This window comes from Balaenoptera ricei, chromosome 15, assembly GCF_028023285.1.
Source record: "Balaenoptera ricei isolate mBalRic1 chromosome 15, mBalRic1.hap2, whole genome shotgun sequence".
Classification (NCBI taxonomy): domain Eukaryota; kingdom Metazoa; phylum Chordata; class Mammalia; order Artiodactyla; family Balaenopteridae; genus Balaenoptera; species Balaenoptera ricei.
In genome coordinates, this window is record NC_082653.1 from 61,194,400 (window position 1) to 61,219,093 (window position 24,694).

The 24,694-nt window shown below is 43.8% G+C and overlaps 1 protein-coding gene across 3 annotated transcripts in view; it reads right to left on the reverse strand.

The window, feature by feature from the left end:
- Positions 1–3,891: 3,891 nt before the first annotated feature.
- CPPED1 (calcineurin like phosphoesterase domain containing 1) overlaps positions 3,892–24,694 on the reverse strand; it is a 117,634-nt gene continuing 96,831 nt past the window's right edge. For all 3 annotated transcript variants that reach the window (XM_059897728.1, XM_059897729.1, XM_059897726.1), the window contains one exon: positions 3,892–4,368. In XM_059897728.1, the coding sequence (XP_059753711.1) occupies positions 4,139–4,368 (230 nt within the window). In that variant the 3' untranslated portion in view covers positions 3,892–4,138. The remainder of the gene's footprint in view (positions 4,369–24,694) is intronic.

Consider the following 24,694-nt stretch of genomic DNA (forward strand, 5'->3'; position numbering starts at 1 on the left):
AACTTGCCTTGACAATTTATTCCTAAATCTTCTTTTTTCCCCTTAGCTCAATACTATATTGCTACTTAATTTCATGACTGCACAAAACTGTTTTAGACACTACTTGGGGAATAAGTATTAAGAGTTCAAGTAAATGCAAATGATGTTTTTGCTACCTTTTCTCAAAAGATTTCACATTAGAAGACAGACTATAATATTAAACTGTATTATGTGTATATAGATTCTACAGTTATATGTAACTCAGTATCTTTTGCAGGTACATAAGGTAAGTGGTCCTAGTGTTTTTTGTTTATTTTTTATAGTGCTGCTATGAACATAGGGGTGCATGTGCCTTTTTTGTTTTTAATACATCTTTACTGGAGTATAATTGCTTCACAATACTGTGTTAGTTTCTGTTGCACAAGGCTAATCAGCCATATGCATACACATGTTCCCATATCCCCTCCCTTTTGAGCCTCCCTCCCATCCTCCCTATCCCACCCTTCTAGGTCATCGCAAAGCACCGAGCTGATCTCCCTGTGCTATGCTGCTGCTTCCCACCAGCCAACTATTTTACATTCGGTAGTGTATATACGTCAATGCTACTCTCACTTCACCCCAGCTTCGCCCTCCCACCCCATGTCCTCAAGTCCATTCTCTATGTCTACCTCTTTATTCCTGCCCTGCAACTAGGTTCATCAGTACCTTTTTTTTTTTTTTTTTAGATTCCATATATATATATATGCTTTTAATAGAACTGTTAGCATACGGTATTTGTCTTTCTCTTTCTGACTTACTTCACTCTGTATGACAGACTCTAGGTCCATCCACCTCACTACAAGAAGTAACTCAATTTCGTTTCTTTTTATGGCTGAGTAATATTCCATCGTATATATGTGCCACATCTTCTTTATCCATTCATCTGTCGATGGACATTTAGGTTGCTTCCATGTCCTGGCTATTGTAAATAGTGCTTCAATGAACATTGTGGTACATGACTCTTTTTGAATTACGGTTTTCTCAGGGTATATGCCCAGTAGTGGGATTGCTGGGTCATATGGTAGTTCTATTTTTAGTTTTTTAAGGAACCTCCATACTGTAATTTTTATTGGAGTACAGTTGATTTACAATGTTGGTAGTTTCTGCTGTACAGCAAAGTGAATCAGTTATACATATACATATATCCACTCTTTGTTAGATTCTTTTCCCAGTCCTAGTGTTATTAGTCAGGCTTAAAACTAGTGTTTGCCTCATAACCCTCTATTAGGGACTATCTAGCAATGCTGAAAAATCAAGATATTATGAAATGTCCTGTTTGTTAGTGCCATGAAGTTTACTACATTTTTTTCCCCTTGTTCTCCAACTTGAGGGGAAACATGACTAAAGACTTGAGATAAACTTACTTATTGTAAAAACCAAATGCAGTTAGATGATCATCTCCCCACCTGCCATCCACAAACCCACCCCTGAGTCCTCACAGTCTGGTTCTAGATCACTTTAAAAAAGCTTCCTCCATTAGCAGCCCCTTAGTTTTTTCCCAATTAAAATGATTAATTGGAGGGGGGGAGCATTAGGTGGCCCTCTCTGCCCTGAGAGAGATGCTGGCTTCCTACCCGCTGGGGTGAAAACTATAAACAAGGAAGGAAGCTTCATCTGATGAAGTGTTTACTGTTGTGGCCAGAGCTGTGTCCTGTGGCCCATTACGGTTCAATTCAGCTTTTCAATCTCCTCCAGTGAAAATTCTCTGCCTGGAATGACCTGCTCCTTTGGACAGGCTTGTGCCACCCTGAACCTGGTGTCAGAGAAGGGGCTTCTGGGCCTTGCCTAGGCTTTACAAACCCTGGGATGAAGTCCCAGGGCCTCCAGCTAACTGGGTGCCGTGTTGCCAAGAGCGGGTACAAACCTCTCACCTGTGAAAAACGTGTTCCGGGAAAGAGGATAATGTTAGGGAGCGTAGGCTCAACAGCTGGACTGCTTGCGTCTCAATCCTTCGCTCCCCACTGATGAGCTGAGTGACCTTGGCCAAGTGGCCCCACCTCTCTGAGCCAAAGGACTTAAAACAGTACTTAGCACCTAATAAACATTCGAAACCAGAGCACTTATGATCATGGTGTGTTTTATTGTTTATCCCAGTATAAGGCACTTTTTAAAAAATATGTCTTTTTTTTTTTTTTAAAGAAAAAGGAATCATAAGTGAACGCATTGGTAATTACTATCAGAATGATACACCATCATTTCCTAACTGCTTTCTGAACCTATCACCATTGGGGAATACTGCTGTTTGGTTACTTTAAAAATGGTGAGAATTTCATAGGATTCCCTATTCGTAGCATATTCTTGCTGTGTTTTGAATCAATTATCTTTCTTATTAGGTTTTTGGAGAAGGACATTTAGAAGTTTCACTTCGATTACTTTTAATTATTTCCATATCCTTCTCCAAACCCAAGTGCCACAGTCTAGAGCATTTTGCACAGGTGACATGACAAAGAGAGCTCCAGTCCGTGGTGATTAAACTCTCCCCGTTTCCCCCAGGAGACCCACATCCGCACTGACCATCCTGGTTCACGTTCCTCACGTCCGATTCTGAAGTTACCACATCCCAGGCCTCAAACGCATGGCTTATTGGTTATGCCTCTTACTGAATTCCTCTCCTTGATCTCTTCTATTCCCACCTGTTGTAAAGAAAGACGAATGCGAAGCAAGAATGCAGCAGAACTCTAAAACAGGAGCATTCTAATTTTGAAAAATTTTAATTTCTTGCCACATAACAATGAGCTATGGTGTGTCACCGATCTGTAGTAAAATTAACTTCTTGTCTTTTGTTCCTTATGAATTTATATATCCAGTTATCTTTCTATTTAATTTCACATGGTTTTGCTACATTGACTAAAACTTTTTGACATGAAAGTCTTTTAATTTAATGGACTTTGCAGTTCATTTGCAACCAGTTTTTTGGTTTTTTGTTTTGCTTTGTTAGGATGACTGAACGCTACTGCGTAACGCTGTGACGTTCTCCTGGCAGGATGGAGGGTACCCAGGCTCCCTGTCCATCAGGATGACTGCTGGAAAAGGTGACATGGGTAAAATTACGCAGTGGTCAGGGGCCGCAGAGAAGCAGCAGCAAGGTAGATTAGACAAAGACAATGCTGGTTTTAACCCATCCATGCTCCTTGGTCAAGGGATCCTGCACCAGCGCATTTAATCAAATTGGTGCCAATTTAGATAACATGGCTGAAAGCACTGTTTTTGCCCCACAGGAATTTCTGCTTGGTTTCTGAAGAACTCTGCATCAATTCCCATGTTTTCTGTCAAAGTAGACAGAGCTAAGAGTCTCATAAACGGAGGATGATTCCGATCACACGAGAACATCCACCTGCGGAGGGAGTTACTGCAGCAGCGAACGTGAATGTGAGTGAATCAGACGTGCTGCCCATGACTGCAGAGGTGGCCTTTTAGGGCTTCGGTTCTAGTCTCCGGGATGAGGCTTTTGAATATGGACGATTTATGTGCAAAGGTGACTTTTCTAGCCGCCATGAAGGTAAACTCGAGCTTTGACTTGTATCAGCTTCATCATCGGCCATAACAGATGTCCCAGACTTTAATAGTAAATGTCGGCTACTCAGCTCCTCAGCCAGACGAGTCTCTGGCTCTGGTAACAGAACACAATTATTTGTTTTGTCAGGAAGGGAAGGAGATGATCTTCGTTTTGCCTAGCATTTTGGGAGTTGTGACCACGGTTTACTATAATCAGGTGAATTTTGTTCAAAGATTCATCAGAGATCACACTTGGATATCAGGATGTGACTGAGATCGATAGGTTGACATTTACCATATGATGCCAGAAAACCATCTAATTCAGAGCAGAGTTGAGAAAAACATCATTAGGAGAACTTATTCAATCACCCATGCAGAGAGATTCTAATAATATCATTTATTCTTTCATTTCCAGGCTCCTCCCCTCTCTTTTGCATAGGGAGGGCAGTTCTATTTTAAATATCATTTACGACAGGACCTAGCTCTCTGATTTAAGCAAAAGGACATAAATTCACAAATCTGCCTGGTATACTTTTTTATTTCAATAAGGGGTTGTGTGCAGCTGCTGTTTCTTCTAAAATGAAACAATAGTAGAAGTGAAAAGTGAATAAATCATAATCGGCAATCATTTTTCCTTCAACAAATCCATCAGATCGTCTTCTATTCCCTTCTCACTCAGCTCATCTAAACTGTAGTATCGATGGATGATTTTCTTAGCGGTGACCACCACGACTCGGAGCCCATGGGTGTCTTTGCCCAGCTGGCATCCGATGGCAGATGATACCACCATGTCGAGGTCCTGGTAGGTGCCCCCGGCATTTCTGTGGTAGTGGCCTGAGAACACAGCTTTGATACCTGCAGGGAAGGGAAAAAACATTAGGGAGCCAAGGATTTCCATTTAGGTAACTTGGGGGCTCCAGTGGTTTCTTCTGTGAACAATGCATATTATTACAGTAAGTGCATAATATTATTCAGCATATGATAAATAAGAAGGCAGCATATGTGACATCCAGAATCTTTTCAAGGATAACTCATATATATATAATACATTATTAACCTGTTTCTTGTAACTCATACAGGAAAGTACTAGGGAATAAGGAGAGAAGGGAGAAAAGGTGAATGACTATGGGAGAGACGAAGGAAATATTTTGAGGCCTATATAAACAGCCATAGACTAGAAGGTACATGTCTATGAAAAATAATGTTTATCAGAAATATAGATCAATGGAACAGGATAGAAAGCCCAGAGATAAACCCACACACATAAGGTCACCTTATCTTTGATAAAGGAGGCAAGAATATACAATGGAGAAAAGACAGCCTCTTCAATTAGTGGTGCTGTGAAAACTGGACAGCTACATGTAAAAGAATGAAATTAGAACACTCCCTAACACCGTACACAAAAATAAACTCAAAATGGATTAAAGACCTAAACGTAAGGCCAGACACTATAAAACTCTTAGAGGAAAACATAGGCAGAACACTCGTATGACATAAATCACAGCAAGATCCTTTTTGACCCACCTCCTAGAGAAATGGAAATTAAAACAAAAATAAACAAATGGGACCTAATGAAACTTCAAAGCTTTTTCCACAGCAAAGAAAACCATAAACAAGACAAAAAGACAACCCTCAGAATGGGAGAAAATATTTGCAAATGAAGCAACTGACAAAGGATTAATCTCCAAAATATACAAGCAGCTCAATATCAAAACAACAAACAACCCAATCCAAAAATGGGCAGAAGATCTACATAGACATTTCTCCAAAGAAGATATACAGATTGCCAACAAACACATGAAAGGATGCTCAACATCACTAATCATTAGAGAAATGCAAATCAAAACTACAATGAGGTATCACCTCACACCAGTCAGAAAGGCCATCATCAAAAAGTCTACAAATAATAAATGCTGGAGAGGGTGTGGAGCAAAGGGAACCCTCCTGCACTGTTGGTGGGAATGTAAATTGATACAGCCACTATGGAGAACAGTATGGAGGTTCCTTAAAAAACTAAAAATAGAACTACCATACGACCCAGCAATCCCACTGCTGGGCATATACCTGGAGAAAACCATAATTCAAAAAGAGTCATGTACCATAATGTTCATTGCAGCTCTATTTACAATAGTCAGGGCATGGAAGCAAACTAAGTGTCCATCGACAGATGAATGGATAAAGAAGATGTGGCACATATATACAATGGAATATTACTCAGCCATAAAAAGAAATGAAATTGAGTTATTTGTAGTGAGGTGGATGGACCTAGAGTCTGTCATACAGAGTGAAGTAAGTCAGAAAGAGAAAAACAAATACCGTATGCTAACACATATATATGGAATCTAAAAAAAACAGTTCTGAAGAACCTAGGGGCAGGACAGGAATAAAGACGCAGACATAGAGAATGGACTTGAGGACACAGGGAGGGGGAAGGGTAAGCTGGGACGAAGTGAGAGAGTGGCATGGACATATATACACTACCAAATGTAAAACTGATAGCTGTGGGAAGCAGCCGCATAGCACAGGGAGATCAGCTCGGTGCTTTGTGACCACCTAGAGGGGTGGGTTAGGGAGGGTGGGAGGGAGATGCAAGAGGGAGGGGATATGGGGATATGTGTATACGTATAGCTGATTCACTCTGTGATACAGCAGAAACTAACACACCATTGTGAAGCAATTATACTCCAATAAAGATGTTAAAAAAATAAATAAAATAAAAGAATAGCTGGATGGAAGAAGAAAAAGGTTTGAAATAGGAGAAGGGATAAGGAGGTGGACTTGTCCCTCTCTTTTAAACAAATACTTTTTACTCATTAATTCCTTCATATTTCTCAGGAATCTCTGAGTCCAGGAGCCAAAGATAGGGCCAGTGAAATAACAAAACGTGAAGACATGTATGCAGCAAGGAGAAGGTACACGTTCCACACCACGAGAGAACAAGCTATTTAAAAGCACTTCCTCAAATCTCTATAATTGACACCCAATTCAAATTCCCACTGTTATTCATTGTTCATAGGATACAGCTTTATTTTGGAAGCTGCAGTGTTCTCACTGTGAAAATGGAGATGGGATTTAATAGGTAACATCTTCTCTGTTTTAAATGTCCTTCTGGTATTTTGTATGTGTAAAGCTGTTCTTACCCCCGGCCAGGAGTCCTGACTCTAGGAAAAGCTGTTTTAACTTATCATTGGTTGCTTAGTGTGGCAGAGATCAGCCACCCAGGACTGGACTTCCTGGTGAGCCAACAGTCATCTAAAGGACTTTTGGTGGATCTTATTCATCTAAGGTGTGGAAAGTACACCTCAAAGAATTTTTAAAAGCGTAAATCATATACTATGGTATATGTAATCATTTGTTGTCTAGCATCAAGATTACTGACAGCTATATTAAAATCTTTTTGAAAAAAAATAATAATGTTTATGGAGTTCTAATCAAGATAGCACAGCATGGTCAACATTTAATGTACCTCCTCCTCTCCAAACTTAGATCTATGATGGATAAAATATAAAAAAAAAAACCAAAGGACAGAGATAGCTTCAATACCAAAATAAATAGCTCTATGGACCAGAAAAAAAGCAGGAAGGCAGAGTAATGAGTGGGAGTTGAGCTCTTACAAGATAATCAAGATTGAAAGCACTTTCTCTGAGATGAGGCAATAAAGGCTGGCTCCCGGCTGGAAACAGGGGTGGTGTTAATACCTCCGTTTATGGAAGGAGACTGAAGGAAACCACGGCTGCCCTGTTCCAGGGTGGTGGTGGGCTAGTACACCCTGGTACAAGCACTCCAGAAAAAGAAAAAAAAAAGGACCTGATTTGTAATGTTTACTAATTTCCATGGAGTAAAAAAAGGACCTGATTTGTAATGTTTACTAATTTCCGTGGAGTAAACATTCTCATGATGGCCGATTTCAAATGACCAACATGATGTCACTGAACCAGAGTGGTCAAGAGATGTCCAGGAGCACACCCACCACCACGGAGTGTTCCCAACACACATACGAGAGCTGTACGCAGCCAAAGAGCAGGGGTGAGAATAATACAGAGCAAGATAATCAGAAAATGGTTAAGTGTCGAGTATGAGTATTTATTACCTTTGCTTCTTAATATAATTTACTTAATGATGAGTTTGTATAATTAAATTCTAACAATGGCTGTTTAACAACCAACTCACACAATTCTCTAACATTTAATCATTGGTTTTCATGTGTTGGTAGGAGCTGTCTCCAGCACAGCACTGGGTGAAGGCTTATAGCAACCCACGGGTCTAGGGAGGAAGGACAGACACAGGTTCAAATCAAGGAACCGAAACACGTTTTCCCAGGATGACTGGGGGGCCAAGACTCTAAAACACTATCGTAAGGCCTGGTCCCCGACGGGGGCCAAAACCCCTGCACAGGGAGAAGTCGGTCAAGAGGAAAAGTGAGGGAAAAACCGCCGCCTCCCCCCCTGCAAATACCTCTTACCCAAACTGAACCTGAAATAAAAAATTCCACCATCCATGAAAATTTCACGCTAAGTAAGACAGTCTTCAAACTCTTCAATCGGGAATATGAATTCACTTCAGGGGAAATCAATGATATAAACTGTGTGAGAAATATTTAAAATAAATGTTTAGGATATCAAACGTACTCAATAAAGGACAAATATCCATTACGAAGAACAAGATGTTGTGAAACGAAACGGGCATGAATTGAATGAGAAGGGTTGGTAATGGAAATTTAGAAATGGTGGACATAAAAGATATGAATTAAAATTTCAAAACAAACCCTCAATAAATGGGATAAATTCTAGACTAGACATGAATCAGACAGGGAATTAGTGAATGAAAAGGTAGAAATGTGGAGCTGAATCAGAAAACAACACAGACACCCAGACATAAGCAATAAGAATGAGAAGTTCAAAGAACCCAAAGGATGGGTTATTTGGAATTTTCCAGAAAGGAGGAACATATGGGTCTTCAAATGAAAAGTACTAAGTAGGATAAATAAAAATCAATTCATACTGACATATGCCATGGTAAAATTATGGAGCATCAGAAAGAAAAGTCTTAAAAAGATATCATGGTGGGACTTCCCTGGTGGTGCAGTGGTTAAGAATCTGCCTGCCAATGCAGGGGACACGGGTTCGAGCCCTGGTCCGGGAGGATCCCACATGCCACGGAGCAGCTGGGCCCGTGAGCCACAGCTGCTGAGCCTGCGCTCTGGAGCCCGCGAGCCACGGCTGCTGAGCACATGTGCCACAACTGCTGAGGCCCACGCGCCTAGAGCCCGTGCTCCACAGCAGGAGAAGCCACGGCAATGAGAAGCATGCGCACTGCAATGAAGACCCAACTCAGCCAAAAACAGATTTAAAAAATTTAAAAAAAAAAAGATATCATGGCAAAAATACTATAAAGGAATGACAATTAGACAGGTAGCAGGCATCTCAACCATAAAAGAATCAGGGAGTAATACCTTCAAAATGCTGAAGGCAAGTACTTGTGAACCTCAAATTTTGTACCTAGCTAAACCATCATTCAAGTTTAAGGGCAAAACAGATACGTGTTTGGACATATAAAGACTAAGAGTTTACCACTTCTCAAAACATTATGCCGAGTTAAAGAAGTCAGATGCAGAAGGCCACGTATTGTATGAGTCCACTTATAAGAAATGTCCAGAATGGGCAAATCCATAGCAAAAGAAAGTATATTAGTGGTTGCTGGGTGAGGAGGGGAAAGAGGGAGTGGGAATGACTGCTAATGAGCACAAGGTTTCTTTGCAGAATGGTAAAAATGGTCTGGAATTAGACAGTGGCAATGGTTGCACAGTCTTGTGAATATATTAAAGCCACTGAATTTTGGAGTAAATTGTACGGTATGTGAATTATACAGCTCAATAAAAAAAATGTTGTGTTTTTTTTAAAAACCCATATGGGAAGGGGAGGAGGCTAGAACGATCCGTGTGGTAATGGATTCGAGTTGGAGACGTCAGGATGAACTTGTGTTTACCTTAACATGGAAACCCTGTTGACACCTGGAAATATTTATAGACGTGCATGTACACAGGTTAGTGGAGAGACACACACTTCTTGCTCTGTCGGGTGCAAGTGCCTAGGAGCAAGGACACGTCCTGGCAGGGAGTACACTTAGCAGCCACATCTTGGTTTCTACTTCTGTTCTCCAACAAAAGGAGCTACGGATCCCTGGAGAAATGGGTGACTGTAAGACTGGGGCAGGAAATGTATTTAAAAAGCCACGAGTCTATACTAATACAAATAACTGACTGAATAAATGTGGGGAAAAGAGACAAACATCCCATACAGAAGACTAACAGGTAATTTATGTGGAAATTCCTCCTTTAAGGAGGCAGAGTATAACTCCCTACCCCTTAGGCATGGGCTGTGCACAGCGACTTCCTTCAAAGAGTAAAGTATAAAGAGGGGTTTTTAAAAAAAAAGGAACTTTACAGTGGAGAAACTGACGAACGTCAACAGTGATGAGACGTCAGGTTGATAGTATGTACCTTGATATGACTGGGATTAAAACAGTAATTGACCTGTGTGGTCTTCCTCCCTTAAACCCATAATTCTGGCATGAAAAAAACATCAGACAGATCCCAATAGACATTCTATAAAATACCTGGCCAGTACTTCTCAAGACTGTAAAGGTCATCAAAAATAAGGAAAGTCTAAGAAATGGTCACAGTCAAGGGGCACCCACACCAACGGAACACTACTCAGCAATAAAAAGGAATCAACTATTGACACATGCCACGTCTTGAGTGGATATCAAGGAGATTATGCTGATTTTAAAAAGCCAACTCGGGACTTCCCTGGTGGCGCAGTGGTTAAGAATCCGCCTGCCAATGCAGAGGACACAGGTTCGAGCCCTGGTCCGGGAAGATCCCACATGCCGCGGAGCAACTAAGCCCGTGCGCCACAACTACTGAGCTCACGTGCCTAGAGCCCGTGCTCCGCAACAACGGAAGCCACTGAAAGGAGAAGCCCGTGCACTGCAATGAAGCGTAGCCCCTGCTCGCCGCAACTAGAGAAAGCCCGCGCGCAGCAATGAAGGCCCAACACAGCCAACGATTAATTAATTAATTTAAAAAAAAAAGGAAAAACTTATAAAAAGCCAACTCAAAAGGTTCCATACTGTATGATTCCACTTACATAACATTCTTAAAGTGACAAAAATTATAGATATAGTTGCTAGGAGTTAGGGACAGGGATGAAGGGGGCTGGGAGTGGGTGTGGCTACAGAAGGGACCCTCGTGGTGGGAGAACTGTTCTGCATTTGACAATGATTCAAAAAAGGTATGAAGGAAATACGACCAAAATGTTTAACTCTTCTTGTTAGTAGGGTTCCGGGAGACTTTGAACAGAGCTCTGGAGATTATAGCCACTCTCCAGCAGCAAGAACTGAGACCCACCCGCGGGCAGGTGTGGGTCTGCCAGCCCTGGACCATGGCTAGGGATGGAAAGGAAGGTGACCCCAGTTTCCCTACTTAAAACAGCCAAGGGTGGAGAGAAACAGCTATTTCCATTGACTGTTATTAGGAAGCAAACAGATACAATTCATTTCAGAGGGTAATTAGGTGCTATTAGGTTCTCACATTTTGCTGTGCATTCCCCTGGACCCAACACCACCATTTTCATATAAATTTATCCTTCAGAGATACCCAGAGAAAAGCCCACAGATGTAGGTTTGTTGTGTCTGTGGGGACAAATATACAGCGCTCACAGAGGCACTGTTTGTACTATTCGTTTACGGGAGACTGGATAAATTATAGTATGTGTATTAAAAAAATAAATAAAAAAAGAGGTTGATTTACATGTACCGGCACTGAAAGGCACCAAATATTAAGTATGAACAGCAAGATGTAAAAAGAAGTGTTGTGTGATCCTGTTTTTGTAAAATAAAGATAACATCCATATAAGAGGGTGTGTGCTTGTGTTTGTACCCCCAGCTGAATGGGAGAGAAACAGACACTAAACTCACACAGGTGATTTCACCACCAGGGTGGTGGGGTGGGATTAGCAAGGGCGGGCATCACTTTCTATGTTTTTATTCCTGTAATGTTTGCAGTGATCATGCATTGACTTGGTGATCACAAACAAACATCAAGGTGACGTGGACCGGGAAAGAATGACAGGAGGGACGGAGGTGCTGCCACACCAGGGCCGGAGCTGTGTGGCTAAAAGCTGCAGCTGGAACCGCTGGGTTGGGTGTATCGCCGTAAGTGGGGGAAGTGAACAGCTCCTGATCACTCAGGCCGGAGGGCCGTGGAAATGACTGCTTCCTCCACTGCCTTCCTGGGGTTTCCGAGCCTTATGGCCTGTGCCGTCAGAGGCCCAAATGGGAGAGTGCGATTAGACCCACCTCGGGGAGTTGTTAATGGCCAGTCGGAAAGCACTTAGTATTATTATTATTTTGTTGTATGCTAAATTATGTTTATGAAATTTGGCTCTTTATGCCTAATTCATAGTTGCAAAATGTACTATTCTGGAAGGAATGTTTGGCAATTTTGAAAGTTGCTCGCATTAGCCGTAATTAGCTGTGAAAACTCATTTATGTTTAGATTTCACGCCGTTATTTGTTGGCATTCGCAGAGACAGGAGTGTCAATGGGGACTGTGCAAGTGACCGGCAGACCTTTCAGAAGGGGTCTCGGTGGACTGTGGAGAGCTGGGCTTCTCTGCCATCAGCGTGTCCCATCCATTTCCCGTCCCAGGTCCCCGGGGGCTCATCATTTACTGTTAATGTCCCAAGTCACAGAAAATGTGACCAAATGAGGATTTTTAGATGAGCAAAGAAGCCTAAAGAGGACTAGAAATAAAGATGAAAGAGCTGTCAGCAAGCAGAGCCGTTGTGTTCAGAATCTTCTTGCTTCTGGTAAAAGAGATCCCCCCTCCCCACCGCCCATTACAACGAGGAACTTGTCATTTTGGAGTCCTGAACAGGAAATCAGGCAATGACCATGTGATAAATTTACAAAGGGATGGTCAGGCAGGAGGCTAAAGTCTGTCTCAAAGTAGGGACGTATGAATGACTCTCCACTCTCCTGGGTTCTGGTGCAGAGTTCAAGGCTCTGGGATATTCCCAGTTGGCCCAGGGAAGAGCAAAACACAGGGATGAGACTCAGGTGGGAAGTGAGGGAGCCTCTTCTTGGGTTGGAACCGGAACCAGGAGCCTGGTATTTGGTAGTGGGAGTTTCTACTTCCCACCTCCTGGGAAGTCCAGGAGTTCTGAACCCCAATCATGTTTCCTGATTCTGTCCCAAAGAAGGGCAAACACCGAGGCAGAGTGGGTCGAGGGTAGCAGCAGCAGGACCCTAAGGACTTTTTATCCACCATCTCCTGAATCCTCCCAATGGACCTTTGTCCTAGGGACACAGGAGTCATCTCCATTTTACAGATGAGAAGACCAGGCATGGAGAAGTTAAGGAACCAAGGCAAAGTTACTCAGTTAGAAAACAGGGCAGCCAGGATTAGAACCATGGTACTCGGATGTAAGAGCTCAGGTTCTTGCAGACTCAAGTTCTGTCCTTTGGGACCTTGGGCAGGTTACTGACCTTTGTGAACCTTGACTTCCTCATTTGTAAGACAATAATACCTGTCTCACGGGTGGCAGAGAGGTTTGGATGACAGCTTGGATGCTGGCAACGTGTGCCCAGTAAACAGCAGGTGCCCATCATGCCCCGAGGCTCCCCTGCTGGAGTGGGGCGCAGACATGACCAGCTGGCCTTGCAACGTGCAGGCCCTTGTCCGAGTTACAATCCTGCCACCAGGACTTGCAAGAAGTTTTACTCATGTTGGTTTTCTACTAGCTTTTTAAAAAAATGTTAATTAATTAATTTAATTTTTGGCTGTGTTCGGTCTTCGTTGCTGCGCGTGGGTTTTCTCTAGCTGCGGTGAGCCGGGGCTACTCTTTGTTGTGGTGTGTGGGCTTCTCATTGCGGTGGCTTCTCTTGTTGTGGAGCACGGGCTCTAGGCACACGGGCTTCAGTAGTTGTGACATGCAGACTCAGTAGTTGTGGCTCGCGGACTCGGTAGTTGTGGCTCGCGGACTCGGTAGTTGTGGCTCGCAGGCCCTAAAGCGCAGGCTCAGTAGTTGTGGTGCACGGGCTTAGTTGCTCCGCGGCATGTGGGGTCTTCCCAGATCACGGCTCGAACCTGTGTCCCCTGCATTGGCAGGCGGATTCTTAACCACTGCGCCACCAGGGAAGTTCTCTACTAGCTTTTGATGGGGACACATTGATTCACAACTCGATGGAGGTAAAGAATGTATTAATAAATCATGGTTTTCCTGACGGGGGATTGATTTTAGTGGTGTTTTCAAGAGTTGTGCAGAATTTCCATTCGGACTGTTCATCAGTCATCTGTGGCCGACATGCCTCTATGGTGCCTTAATTGAGTATCACGTATAGATTGTTTTTGAATTATGAACTGCTGTTAAGGAGGTGACAGGCATCTCCTTAAATTACCACCAGGAAAATCCGCAGCAGAGACAGCCCCTGCATCAAGAGGACGCCCTCCGTGGCATTAGCTTCATATTTATTTCTCCATGGTATCAAGTCATAAAGATGCTATAAATGCAATTTTTAAGCTGTCCTGATTCAAATTCATTTCAAATCAATCAGAGGATTGGGATACAATCTCCATATAATTTAATATTCTAATATCAGAAATGTGCCTCAAATCAACCAGGAAATCAGGATGCACCCCGATACAATTTGTTACTTAGGCTTGGAAAGTGTAAACAGATGCTAATTGGGCAGTTTCTACTTTTATCCTGCCTGAGTATACACTTATGAAAATGCTTGGCATCTTTACATTGCCAGCTGTAACAGTGAAACTTGTGTCACAAATCATTAGTCACACTCAATTTATTCTGTCTCAGTGGTAAGGAAAAAAATGGGACTCATAAAAGAAACAAAGAAAAGGAAAATTAAAAAAAGGAAAAGGTTGGTGTGAACACACAGAAAGCAGGCATAAATAATCCCTCCTGCAGGTCAGGAATTTCCTCAGCAGGCAGCCAAGGTGCAGGCCTGGAGACGGTGATCCCTGCTGGTGGCCAGTGGCCTGGGGTGGCTGTGAGGCAAAGTGGGGGGAGAAGCAGATGTTTCTTAGGCAGGGCTGGAACGTCAGCTGCTGATCCAGTATCGGGGTTAAGGCCCACCTGACTCATTCAGTATGACATTCTTCATATTAAATTACGATTCTGAGTTGCCAATTTGGGAGTTCTAGACTCCAGTATAATCACGCTCAGAATTTTACTGGCAGGTATCCTTCCAGATGCCTAAGTGTCCATGGCCCATGGCTGCCAGGGACCGTGGAGAAAGGCAACGGCCTGCTCCTCGTTCTTCGGCTGAGGCAGGATGCTGTTTCTTCAGCCAATTCGAGGCAATAAACATTTGCAGAGCTCCCTCCCGGTGCCAGGTGTTGGTGGAGCCTAGCGGGGCACCCCGATCAACCATTCCTAGCAATCAAGAGCTTAACGTCTACAGCTGAGTAGTACTGTGAAGTGCTTTCATAATAAAATGCAGAAAGTGAAAATAACCCGGTTTAGCAGTGTTTTATTTACAGAATACCTGCTCTGAGCTGAGCACTCTGCACGTGCATCATCTCAGGTAAGCCTCATGAGGACCCCCACGAGGAAGATCCTGTCCCCTTTTACAGATGATGGGATCAGGCACAGAGAGGTTAAGTAACTTGTCCAGGGTCACACAGCTAGGATTTGTTACCTAGATCAGACTGACTCAGAAGTAGATGCTCTGTCTACCACCCTGGAGGTCCAAAGTGCCACGGATCACGGATGGTGCTGGGGCCCAGTAAGAAGGCTTCCTGGAGGGGGTGGCTTCGACCTAAACACACCCTCAGCTTCTTCCAGTTCTTTGCTTGTGCCTGACCTGGGACTGGAAGGAGGGTCATGATTAGGGTAGTAGTAATAATAATAATAATAAGAAGAAGCAGCAGCATTACTTACGGAGTGCGCACTATCCGCCAGACATTGTCCTGAGCTACTTTACATGTTTTTAACTCACTGAATCCTCACAGTTTGCCTAAGAAGAAAGCACAGTTACTATCCCAGTTTTGCAGATGGGAAAACTGAGATGTAGAGACATTCAGTAGTTTGCCTAAGTCAGCCTGTACCCAGGAATCTGGCCCCCGTCGAAACTCCTAACCAAAACACCTGCGTAGTGGAGGTAAAAGAAAGGCCCGTCAGGGAAGGCGCAACCATGAGCACAGAACGGGAGTCAGGTGAGTGCAGGAAGCAGCAGCTAAACAACAACAACAACAACAACAACAACGGCTCCTGCTGACTGGCCACCTGCAGGCATTTCCTCTCCAGCCTTTGGACTCCTCCCCAGACATGGCAGAACTTATCCGTACTTCCCAGGGCAGTGGGTGGCAGCACCAGGGTTCCAAGTCAGATTCTGGCCCAGCTGGAGGGCCCGGGAGGCGTGGCCAGAGGCTAGACTCTGGCTGAAGTGGAAATGGACTTGAGACAAGTGCCAGCTCGGGTCGTGTCTTCCTCTTGTGGTGAGCAAAGCACTCCATCATGTCCAGTTTCAGCCTTTCGCTGATTCAAACCCTCCCATCCTCAAATTCCCATTAACTTGAGTGGGATCTTAAAGGCATTTTCATGGACCTCCTTTTGAGGATCACCTGTAACTTAATTGACCCGGGGTCTGCCAACCTTTTCCGTAAAGGGCCAGATAGTAAATATTTTAGGCTCTTCAGTCTCTGTCGCAACTACTCAACTCTGCCTTCCTTTGTGACATGGAAGCAGCCGCAGAAAGTGTGTGAACACATGTGTGTGATCCAATAAAACTTTATGTACAAAACTGGGAGGAGGGCCACCCCCAGTAATGGGGGAAAAGCATACCATCTTAAAAAATACATTTGGGTGATCAAAGGTCAGTCACGATTTCTTGATTCTTCAACAATTGGAAGCTTCTGTGCTTCTCCCAGATAAAGTAAACAACAAAGAACAAGTAATTTGTAGATTAGTTTATAAAACTATGGATGCCATTCCAACCAGAAGAGACAAGCATATTTGCCCAAAAGAGAACAATGCTTTAAAGAACACAAAATTGGTCAATTATTCTATAAACAGGAGCACCTGTCCTGATGGTCAGAGACTTCTGTATCTACCTAAAACTAAGAGTGTTCACATTCTTCCATCTAAAAAAGTAATCCAGACCTGAAATATGGAAAAAATTGTTTGCTGACAATTTTTGCTTGACATTAAATAGCTAATGGACTTAGAGTAAACAAATGTACAAATAAGGGAAACTATAAAGTTTAACCAGCACACATTTTACACTCAATAAATATAAATATATGCTGTTGAATTAACCTCCTAGTTGTCTCTCACATAGACAATATGATGTGGAAGGAGCTCTGAGGTGGCACTGGTCAAAAGAAATGTAATGTGAGCCTCACGTGTAATTTTTGAATTTTCTAGCAGCTCCATTAAAAAAAGTAAAAAATAACAGGTGAAATTAATTTTAGTTATGTATTTTATTTAACTCAATGTATCTAAAATATTATCATTTCAACGTCTATTCAGTATATAAAATATTACTAATTTTACATCCTTACTTCCACACTAAGTTCTTGAAAATTCAGTGTGTATTTTACACTTAGAGCCCACCTCAAGTTCTTGAAAATTCACTGTGCATTTTACACTTAGAGCCTATATTGAACAGTGTGGGGCAGATGCGGAAATCCAATTCCAGCATGGGTACTTTTTAGCTGAATGGCCTTAGTTTCATCATCTATAAAATGGGGATAATAACAGCTACTCTGCAAAGCTGCTATTGTGAGAAACAGCTCTGTTGTGCCTGGCACATAGTAGGCACCAAATGAATGAAAGCCATTATTATATTAATTAATTAAAGCACTGAATATTTCTTTAATAGAAGTTCTTAATTATTAATATCATACAACAAGGCACAAATACAACAAGGCACTTTTGCAGAGCAAAAATGATAACTACACCACATATACAAGTAGACAAAAAAGGCTGGCTCCAGGGTCATCAGTTTCAAAAGTCCACAAGAAGGTTGAACTCCTGGGTCAAAACATACCTCCTCCTTTTGGGTACAGCTTAAGGTGTAACTGAAGAACCATAAACTGTGCATATTTGATCAGTTTTAACATATGTCCACTCCTGGAAACCATCACCAAGATCAAGGTCATGAACGCATCCATCACTGCCAGTTTCCTCGTGCTCCTCTGGGGTCACTCCCTCCCTCCATCCCTGTCCCAGGCAACCACAACTTGCTTTTTGTTCCTATAGATTAATTTGGATTTTATATAAATGTAATCACACAGTATGCACCTTTTGTGGGGGGGGGGGTGGGTCTGGCGTCTTTCATCCAGCATACTTTTTAAAGATTTCATGAAAGAATCATGGAAGCATAATTTTGAAAGATTCATCCATGTATCAGTAGTTCATTTTTTCATTGCTGAGAACTATTCCATTGTACAGATATCCCATAATTTGTTTACCCATTCAACTGTTGATGGACACTGGAAGTTGTTTCCAGAACTGCCTCAGCACTTGTGATGAAAATTGATTAACCATATAAATTTGGGTCTATTTCTGAACTCTTTTCTGTTCCACTGATCCATTTATCTTTTAATACCAAATGCCTAATAGTCTTGATCACTGTAGGTTCATAGTTAATCTTGAAATCAGATAGGTCTTTCAACTTTGTTCTTCTTTTCCAAAACTGTTCTGCTATTATAGGTACTTTGCATTTCCATAGAAGTTTTAGAATCAGCTTGTGGATTTCTACCCAAAATAAAACTGCAGGAATTTTGACTGGTATTATGTTGACTCTATAGATCAATATGGGGAAAATGCCATATTAAAAACTCTTCTGATCCATGAACTTGGTCTATCTTTTCATTTACTTAGGTCTTTAATTACTCTCTGTAATGTTTTATAATTTTTAGGGTAGAGAACTTAAGATATCTTTTGTTATTCCTAGGCATTTTATGGTTTTTGGTGCTACTGTAAATTGAATTATTTTTACAATTTCACTTGACAGTTGCTTGCTGCTAGTATATATTGTACATAATTGTATTAAGAATACAACTGATTTTTGTCTATTAAGCTTATATCTGGGGACCTTGTTAAATTCATTTTTAGTTCTAGTGATTGTTTTGTAGATTCCTATGATTTTCTAAGTAAACAATCATATCATCTGCAAATAGGGACAGCTTTACTTCTTCTTTTGAACCTTATGCTTTTTCTTGCTTTTTGTAATGGCTGGAACCTCCAATAAGATGTAAAACAGGAGTCCTGATCTTAGGGGAATCATTTAGTCTTTCATATTCCCATAGTTTAGGCTTTTGAAATAACTGTCAAATGATCCTTCAGAAAATGAACCAATTAAAATTCCCACCAAGGGTGTGAGAGTTTGGTCACCCAGATTCCACTCCCTGCTTGATATTTCGAGGAAGAGCCTTGAAGAGGTTAAAAAGGGACCCTGCCCAGGACAACATACAGTACGTTTCTGTTTATCCAGAACTTCTGAGTAACTGCTGTTATTTTATTATGCTGGACAATCCCTTTCATTTCACTCTTTTTTTTTTTTATAAAGACAGTGAAATAGAGAGAAAGTCTTTTTTTTTTTTTTTTAATTTATGGCTGTGTTGGGTCTCCATTTCTGTGCGAGGGCTTTCTCTAGTTGCGGCGAGCGGGGGCCACTCTTCATCGCGGTGCACGGGCCTCTCACTATCGCGGCCTCTCTTGTTGCGGAGCACAGGCTCCAGACGCGCAGGCTCAGCAATTGTGGCTCACGGGCCCAGCTGCTCCGCGGTATGTGGGATCTTCCCAGACCAGGGCTCGAACCCGTGTCCCCTGCATTGGCAGGCAGATTCTCAACCACTGTGCCACCAGGGAAGCCCTCATTTCACTCTTAACGAAGCCCATTCACACGATTTTCTCTGGGGGACTCTAATGGTGTCCCCACTAGGCTCCTTCCCAGGCTGGTGTGTCCCTCCGCCAGCTGCTGGGCAGGTTGGCTGCTAATGGCTCAAAGCTGCCCTTCTCTGGAGCCCTGAATGACTGAACCAAAGCTGCCTCACTCAAGTGGTGACCTCCCCTTGAGGGCTGGGGGCGGGGGAGCGGCACAGCCTATGACCGAACAACACGAGCGTGCAAAAGGCCAGCCCCCAAACCATACATCGTATGACTCCATTTACACGACATGTCCACAACAGGCACATCTACAGAGGCAGAAAGTAGATTTCTAGGGCAGGGAGGGAGGAAGGGGTTGGGGAGGAAATGAGGCAGTGACAGCTAGCTAATGGGATAGGATTTCTTTATAGGGTCATGAAAATGTTTTAAGATTGACTCTGGTGATGGACGCACAACTCTGTGAATATACTAAAAACCAATGAATTGTACATCTTAAATAAGTGAATTGTATGTTAATGGTATGGTATGTCAATAAAGCTGTCATGAAGAAAAAAAAGGAAAAAAGGGAATAATGACTATAATAGTAATAGCTATCATTTGCTGAAGATTTACTACAGGCCAAGCACCAGGAACAAGACCCATTATATGTATTAATTTGAACCCTTCGACATTCTCAAAGTACATTACTGTATATGGGGGATGGGGGAGTCCCCCACCACCACCACTCAACGTGGGACCACCTCTGGTGTGATCCCTGCTCTGGAGCTCCTGCTGGATCAGACTGAAGTCTGACTCCAGCTGAGCACATATCCTTCTTAGCTCTGTCGCCTGCCCTGTCCTGTTGTTACTTCCCTGTTCCCTCACATGTCCTCCAATTCTGGTCTCAGGCTCTGCCTCCAGAGACCCCGACCTAAGAGAGTTACTTTGTGTAGACCCCTTGCCATCACTATTGCTCTATTTGTGAGGCTCAAGGGCTCACCAGCCACCTGGCTTCTCCCATGGTCCCACCCACTTTAAAAACAACAGACTTTCTATTAGAGCCTCAGCTTGCTCTCTTCAGTGGTTTTAAATTTTCCATTTCACTATTTATCTTTGTTTTTCTGCTTTCAAAAGTAATGCATGCCTTAGGAGAGCAGTTGAATAAACTATGGTACACTCACAGTTGTAAACAAACAAACAAACAAACCGAGGAAGATCTCCGTGAACTGATACTGAATGATTGCAAAGAAAAATGTGAATAATGTGCAGGAAAGCATATATAGGAGCCTACCTTTTGTGTAAGGAAGGGAAAATAAAACACACGTGATGCATGCAATGTACCCTCAAATAGATCAGAAAAATATACTTGCAATATCTATTGCAAATAATAAAAAAATTAAGTAATTGGGGTAAAATGCCAGATAAATCTGGGTAAAGAGTATATAGGTGTTCTTTTTACTTGCAACTTTTCTGTAAGCTTGAAAATATTTCTGGACAAAAAGGTTTTTTTTCAAAAAGCAATGCATGCTTGCTAAAATAAAATCAAATATTATAAAAATACAAGGCACTTAAAAAAAGGAGGAGGAGGGAACTCTCTTGAAATCTCTCTTTCCACTTTAGGAGTTCCGTGTGTCTTGTCCAGATAATTTGAATGTCTGTACTAATAAAAAACAGATGTAAGATATAGGTCTATAGAAATACACACATACACAAATACATATAATTTCACAAAAATGGGATATGCTATCTGCGAATTTGATCCTTGCTTTTATTCACTCAACAATCTGTCTTTTAATTGCTCCCCTCAGGACACACGGCTCTATCTCAGAGCTACCGTATAAAACCCTGGAAACTGTATCTGCAGTGTGTACAATCTAGGCTGTCAGATGATCATTCTATACTTTACATTGGGAGGTCGGGACGTTCAGAGCCTTCCGGCCCTCCAGGGACTGTTCAGGTACTTGGGGACACTCAGTGCAGCTTCTCAGAGAGCCTCGGGGGCCCTGGGGCAGTGACCCCGCAGGGAGGAAGGTGTCCATTTGCCCAGCCCCAGTGGCCAGCTCTCCAGGGAAGGGCCCATCCATTCCTGTTTGCTGCAGGATCAACAGCGCAAGAAAAGACTCTCTCAGGTTAAAAAGCACCCAAGCCAGGCAGCCCTGCCTCTGTACCACTCGACCTGGGGTCGGGGTTTGGGGGGTTAGCTGCTACGGGAGTTGAACCCCAATCTTCTGAAGGGCATGAGCAGCCACCGCAGGCTGGAGATGACTTCACTGCCAGGGGACCAGCTGCTCCCGGGCTGGGCCTCCGCTGGAAACCTGGGTGGGGTTCATGCCACCCTTTCTTTTGTGGGTGCTATGCAACACACAAACATCTGGCCACCTCAGGCATTTGCTCAGATGTCTGGTCCACATGCTGCGTGAAGCATCTGGCTTGTCTTGCTGATTCATAGCCTCCTCTTGGGATTTCTCCTCTCTCTCTCTTTCTGTTTTGCTTGGGTTGAAAGTAATGGCCCAGCTATTGAAATGACCTTCACCCGAGGCCAAGAGATTTCTTTTCTCTATAGAGTCGGAGCTGGTGTTAGGTGAAGAGATTTTGTTTGTTTTAAATTTTCTACCCGCCCCCCCCACCCCCGTTTCCTCTCCTAAAAAAATAGCCATGTAAATTCCACTTTTACCTCTCCTAGATAATCATCAACAAAATGATACTCTTCCCTTCCCAAGGCTCCTACAAGAAGGTGGGAAGGTGGGGGGATGAAACCACAATTCTCGGTGGCAGAGAAGTGGCTCAGAGCACACCGAGGGGCTGTGCATTTCCAGCTTAATCAGGAAGGGAGTGGTTTTGCTGAAAAAGTTCCCAAGAAGAGCGGGTGGAGACAGATCCACTGATCCGTCATCACGCCCACACGGGAGGCGGTGGGCAGGGCCCCGCTCCTGTTTGTCACACCGCATCTCCACCTTCACCCCCTCACGACTGTCAAGGCCTGCGCTCCCGCCTTGGGAGAACGTGAGCTCCCAGTCCCAGGCACAGAGCGGTGCTGCCGGGACATAATTCCTCTCGGGGGCTGGAGATGCCTGGCTGCCCTCACGCGTGCAAAGCCTCCAGAATCGGCAGTGAAGCATCGCTTCTCCACCTGGAGCTGAGGATTAATTATGCTCCTACCACCTTCAGACTCACTCCCCTTTATTCTTCTTCTACATGGGAGGTATGAACAACTTTTTAATTTTCCCCTTTCCTGATGACCTGGAAATTCAAAACCTGTGTGTAGTAATGCAAGAGGAGCACCGTATTTTCTTAATATTAATATTTGGTTGGTAGAAAAGCAGTGGCAGCTTGGGGCAGGGGCTCAGGAGACGAAGGCTTGAACCCCAGCCTGCCACTGCCAAGCTGTGAGCGTGGCATGGGCGTCCACCTCTCTGAGCCTCAGTTTCCCCCACTTGGAAGGTAGGACCAATGTCAACCACCCCCAGGTTCAGAGCCATGCCCAAGGTCACACGGCAGGAAGCTGCATGTGACATACTCAGGCGACACTCAATAATTATACCTTCCTCTCATCCTTCTCTAAGATTCTGATCAGAAGATCTTTTTTTTCATTTGCACAAATTACATCTTTTTCACTATTCATAATTTCCTCTTTATTTTTAAAAGAAGATGGCAGGCTTGTGTGTGAGCTGGAGCGTGGGGCACACAGTAAGGTTTCAATCCAGAATGGACAATTTTCTAGATTTCCATTACCCAGTTTCCATGCCCTATCTTAAACACAGCTGTCAGGACAAGAGGCTCATTAAAAAGATTGTTTTGACTGATGGCATGCTCATGTATCAAATTGGAAATCCGTCCAAAAATACTGGAGGGAGGTAGACAGAGGTGGCAGCAAGCCACGGAAGGGAGATGTTGAGCAGCGTGCTGAAGATGAAATTTACTGGGGAAAAGGGGCTCTAGCTCGGACCAGGTAGGTCCACGAGGGGAGCTCTGTGCCATCGAAATGTCAGGACCTTGGGAGAGTCAGCTTGTTTTAATAACTGGGGAAAGAAAGATTCCAATCAGGCAGAGATGCCTTAAAGAACGCAGCATTTGCCTAATTAGTGTGCTTTTCCGTGAGCCCTTTAGATAGCAGCCTTCCCTGGGCTCTGCCCATGCCCTTCTCTGCTCGCTGGATGACCACAGCCTGTCGTAACCTCAGTCACCCCACCTGCTGACGACCCCGAATCATTTCCCGGCCCAGACTTAGTTCTCCCACTGCTCGGAGGACCTCTCTTCCTGATGTCCCTGCAAGTACTGCAAACTCACTCCTTCTGCCCTATGCCTGCTCCTCCTCGTGGGCTCCCCTGGGCCAGCACACAGCCACCTGCTCCAGGGATGTGGGCTGTGCATCGCATTGGCTTTTCTGCCTGAACATGCTCACAGCCCTTTCTGTTCTCCATCCTCAGGGCGGTCTTTGTGGCCACCTGCTCTTCCCTCCTTTCTGCCCCCAGGTGTGTCAGGATGACATTCAGCTGTCAGCAGCTTAAATAAGCAAAGGGTATGCTTGTATTTACCTCTGATCTGTCCACCAGACAGGAGGTGGGTAGTCAGGGTGGGTGCTGCTGCTCAACAATTTCACTAAGAATCCAGGCTCCTTCTGTCCTGCTCTGCCATCCCCAGCTTGTGGCTTTGTCCTTAAGACTGCAAGATGGCTGCAGGGCTTCCAGGCATTATGTCCAAGTTCCAAGCAGGAAGAAGAGGGAAGGGCCAATGAAAGCTTTCCAGGAAGCCCCACTTGCTAAATTCCAGGACTGGGACATGTGGCCACACTAGGTGTAAGGGGGGCTGTAGGTGTTTCCAGCCTGTCATACGGTGCCCTGAACAAAACCAGGGAAAGAAGGAAGAAAAATGCATCCTGGACAGACCGGGCAAGGTTGTCTTTCTCAAATGCAAAACCCGATTGTGCCACTTCTCCACATAAAACCTTCCCATGCTTCTCCATCACCTTGGGGCCGGATCCGGCTCCTGTTCCGTGTCATCCAACACGTGAGCCACACTCTGGTCACCAAGCAGCTCCAGTGCTAGGCCCGGTACATGCCCGGCTGTTCTGTGGCTCCAGCCTCAGCCCATGGTCTGCCCTGTGTCTTGAGTGCCCGCTTCCTGCCCACATCTGCCTGCTGAACTCTCACTCGTCCTTTACGACCCTGCCTGCTCCTCTCCGCAGGGAACACATCCCTGGCCAAGCTGGACTGGGCTGATTCTCCTTCCTCCCGTGCTTGGCACATTCCTCTACTTTTATCCTGAGGTTTCTTGCTCCCATCCTG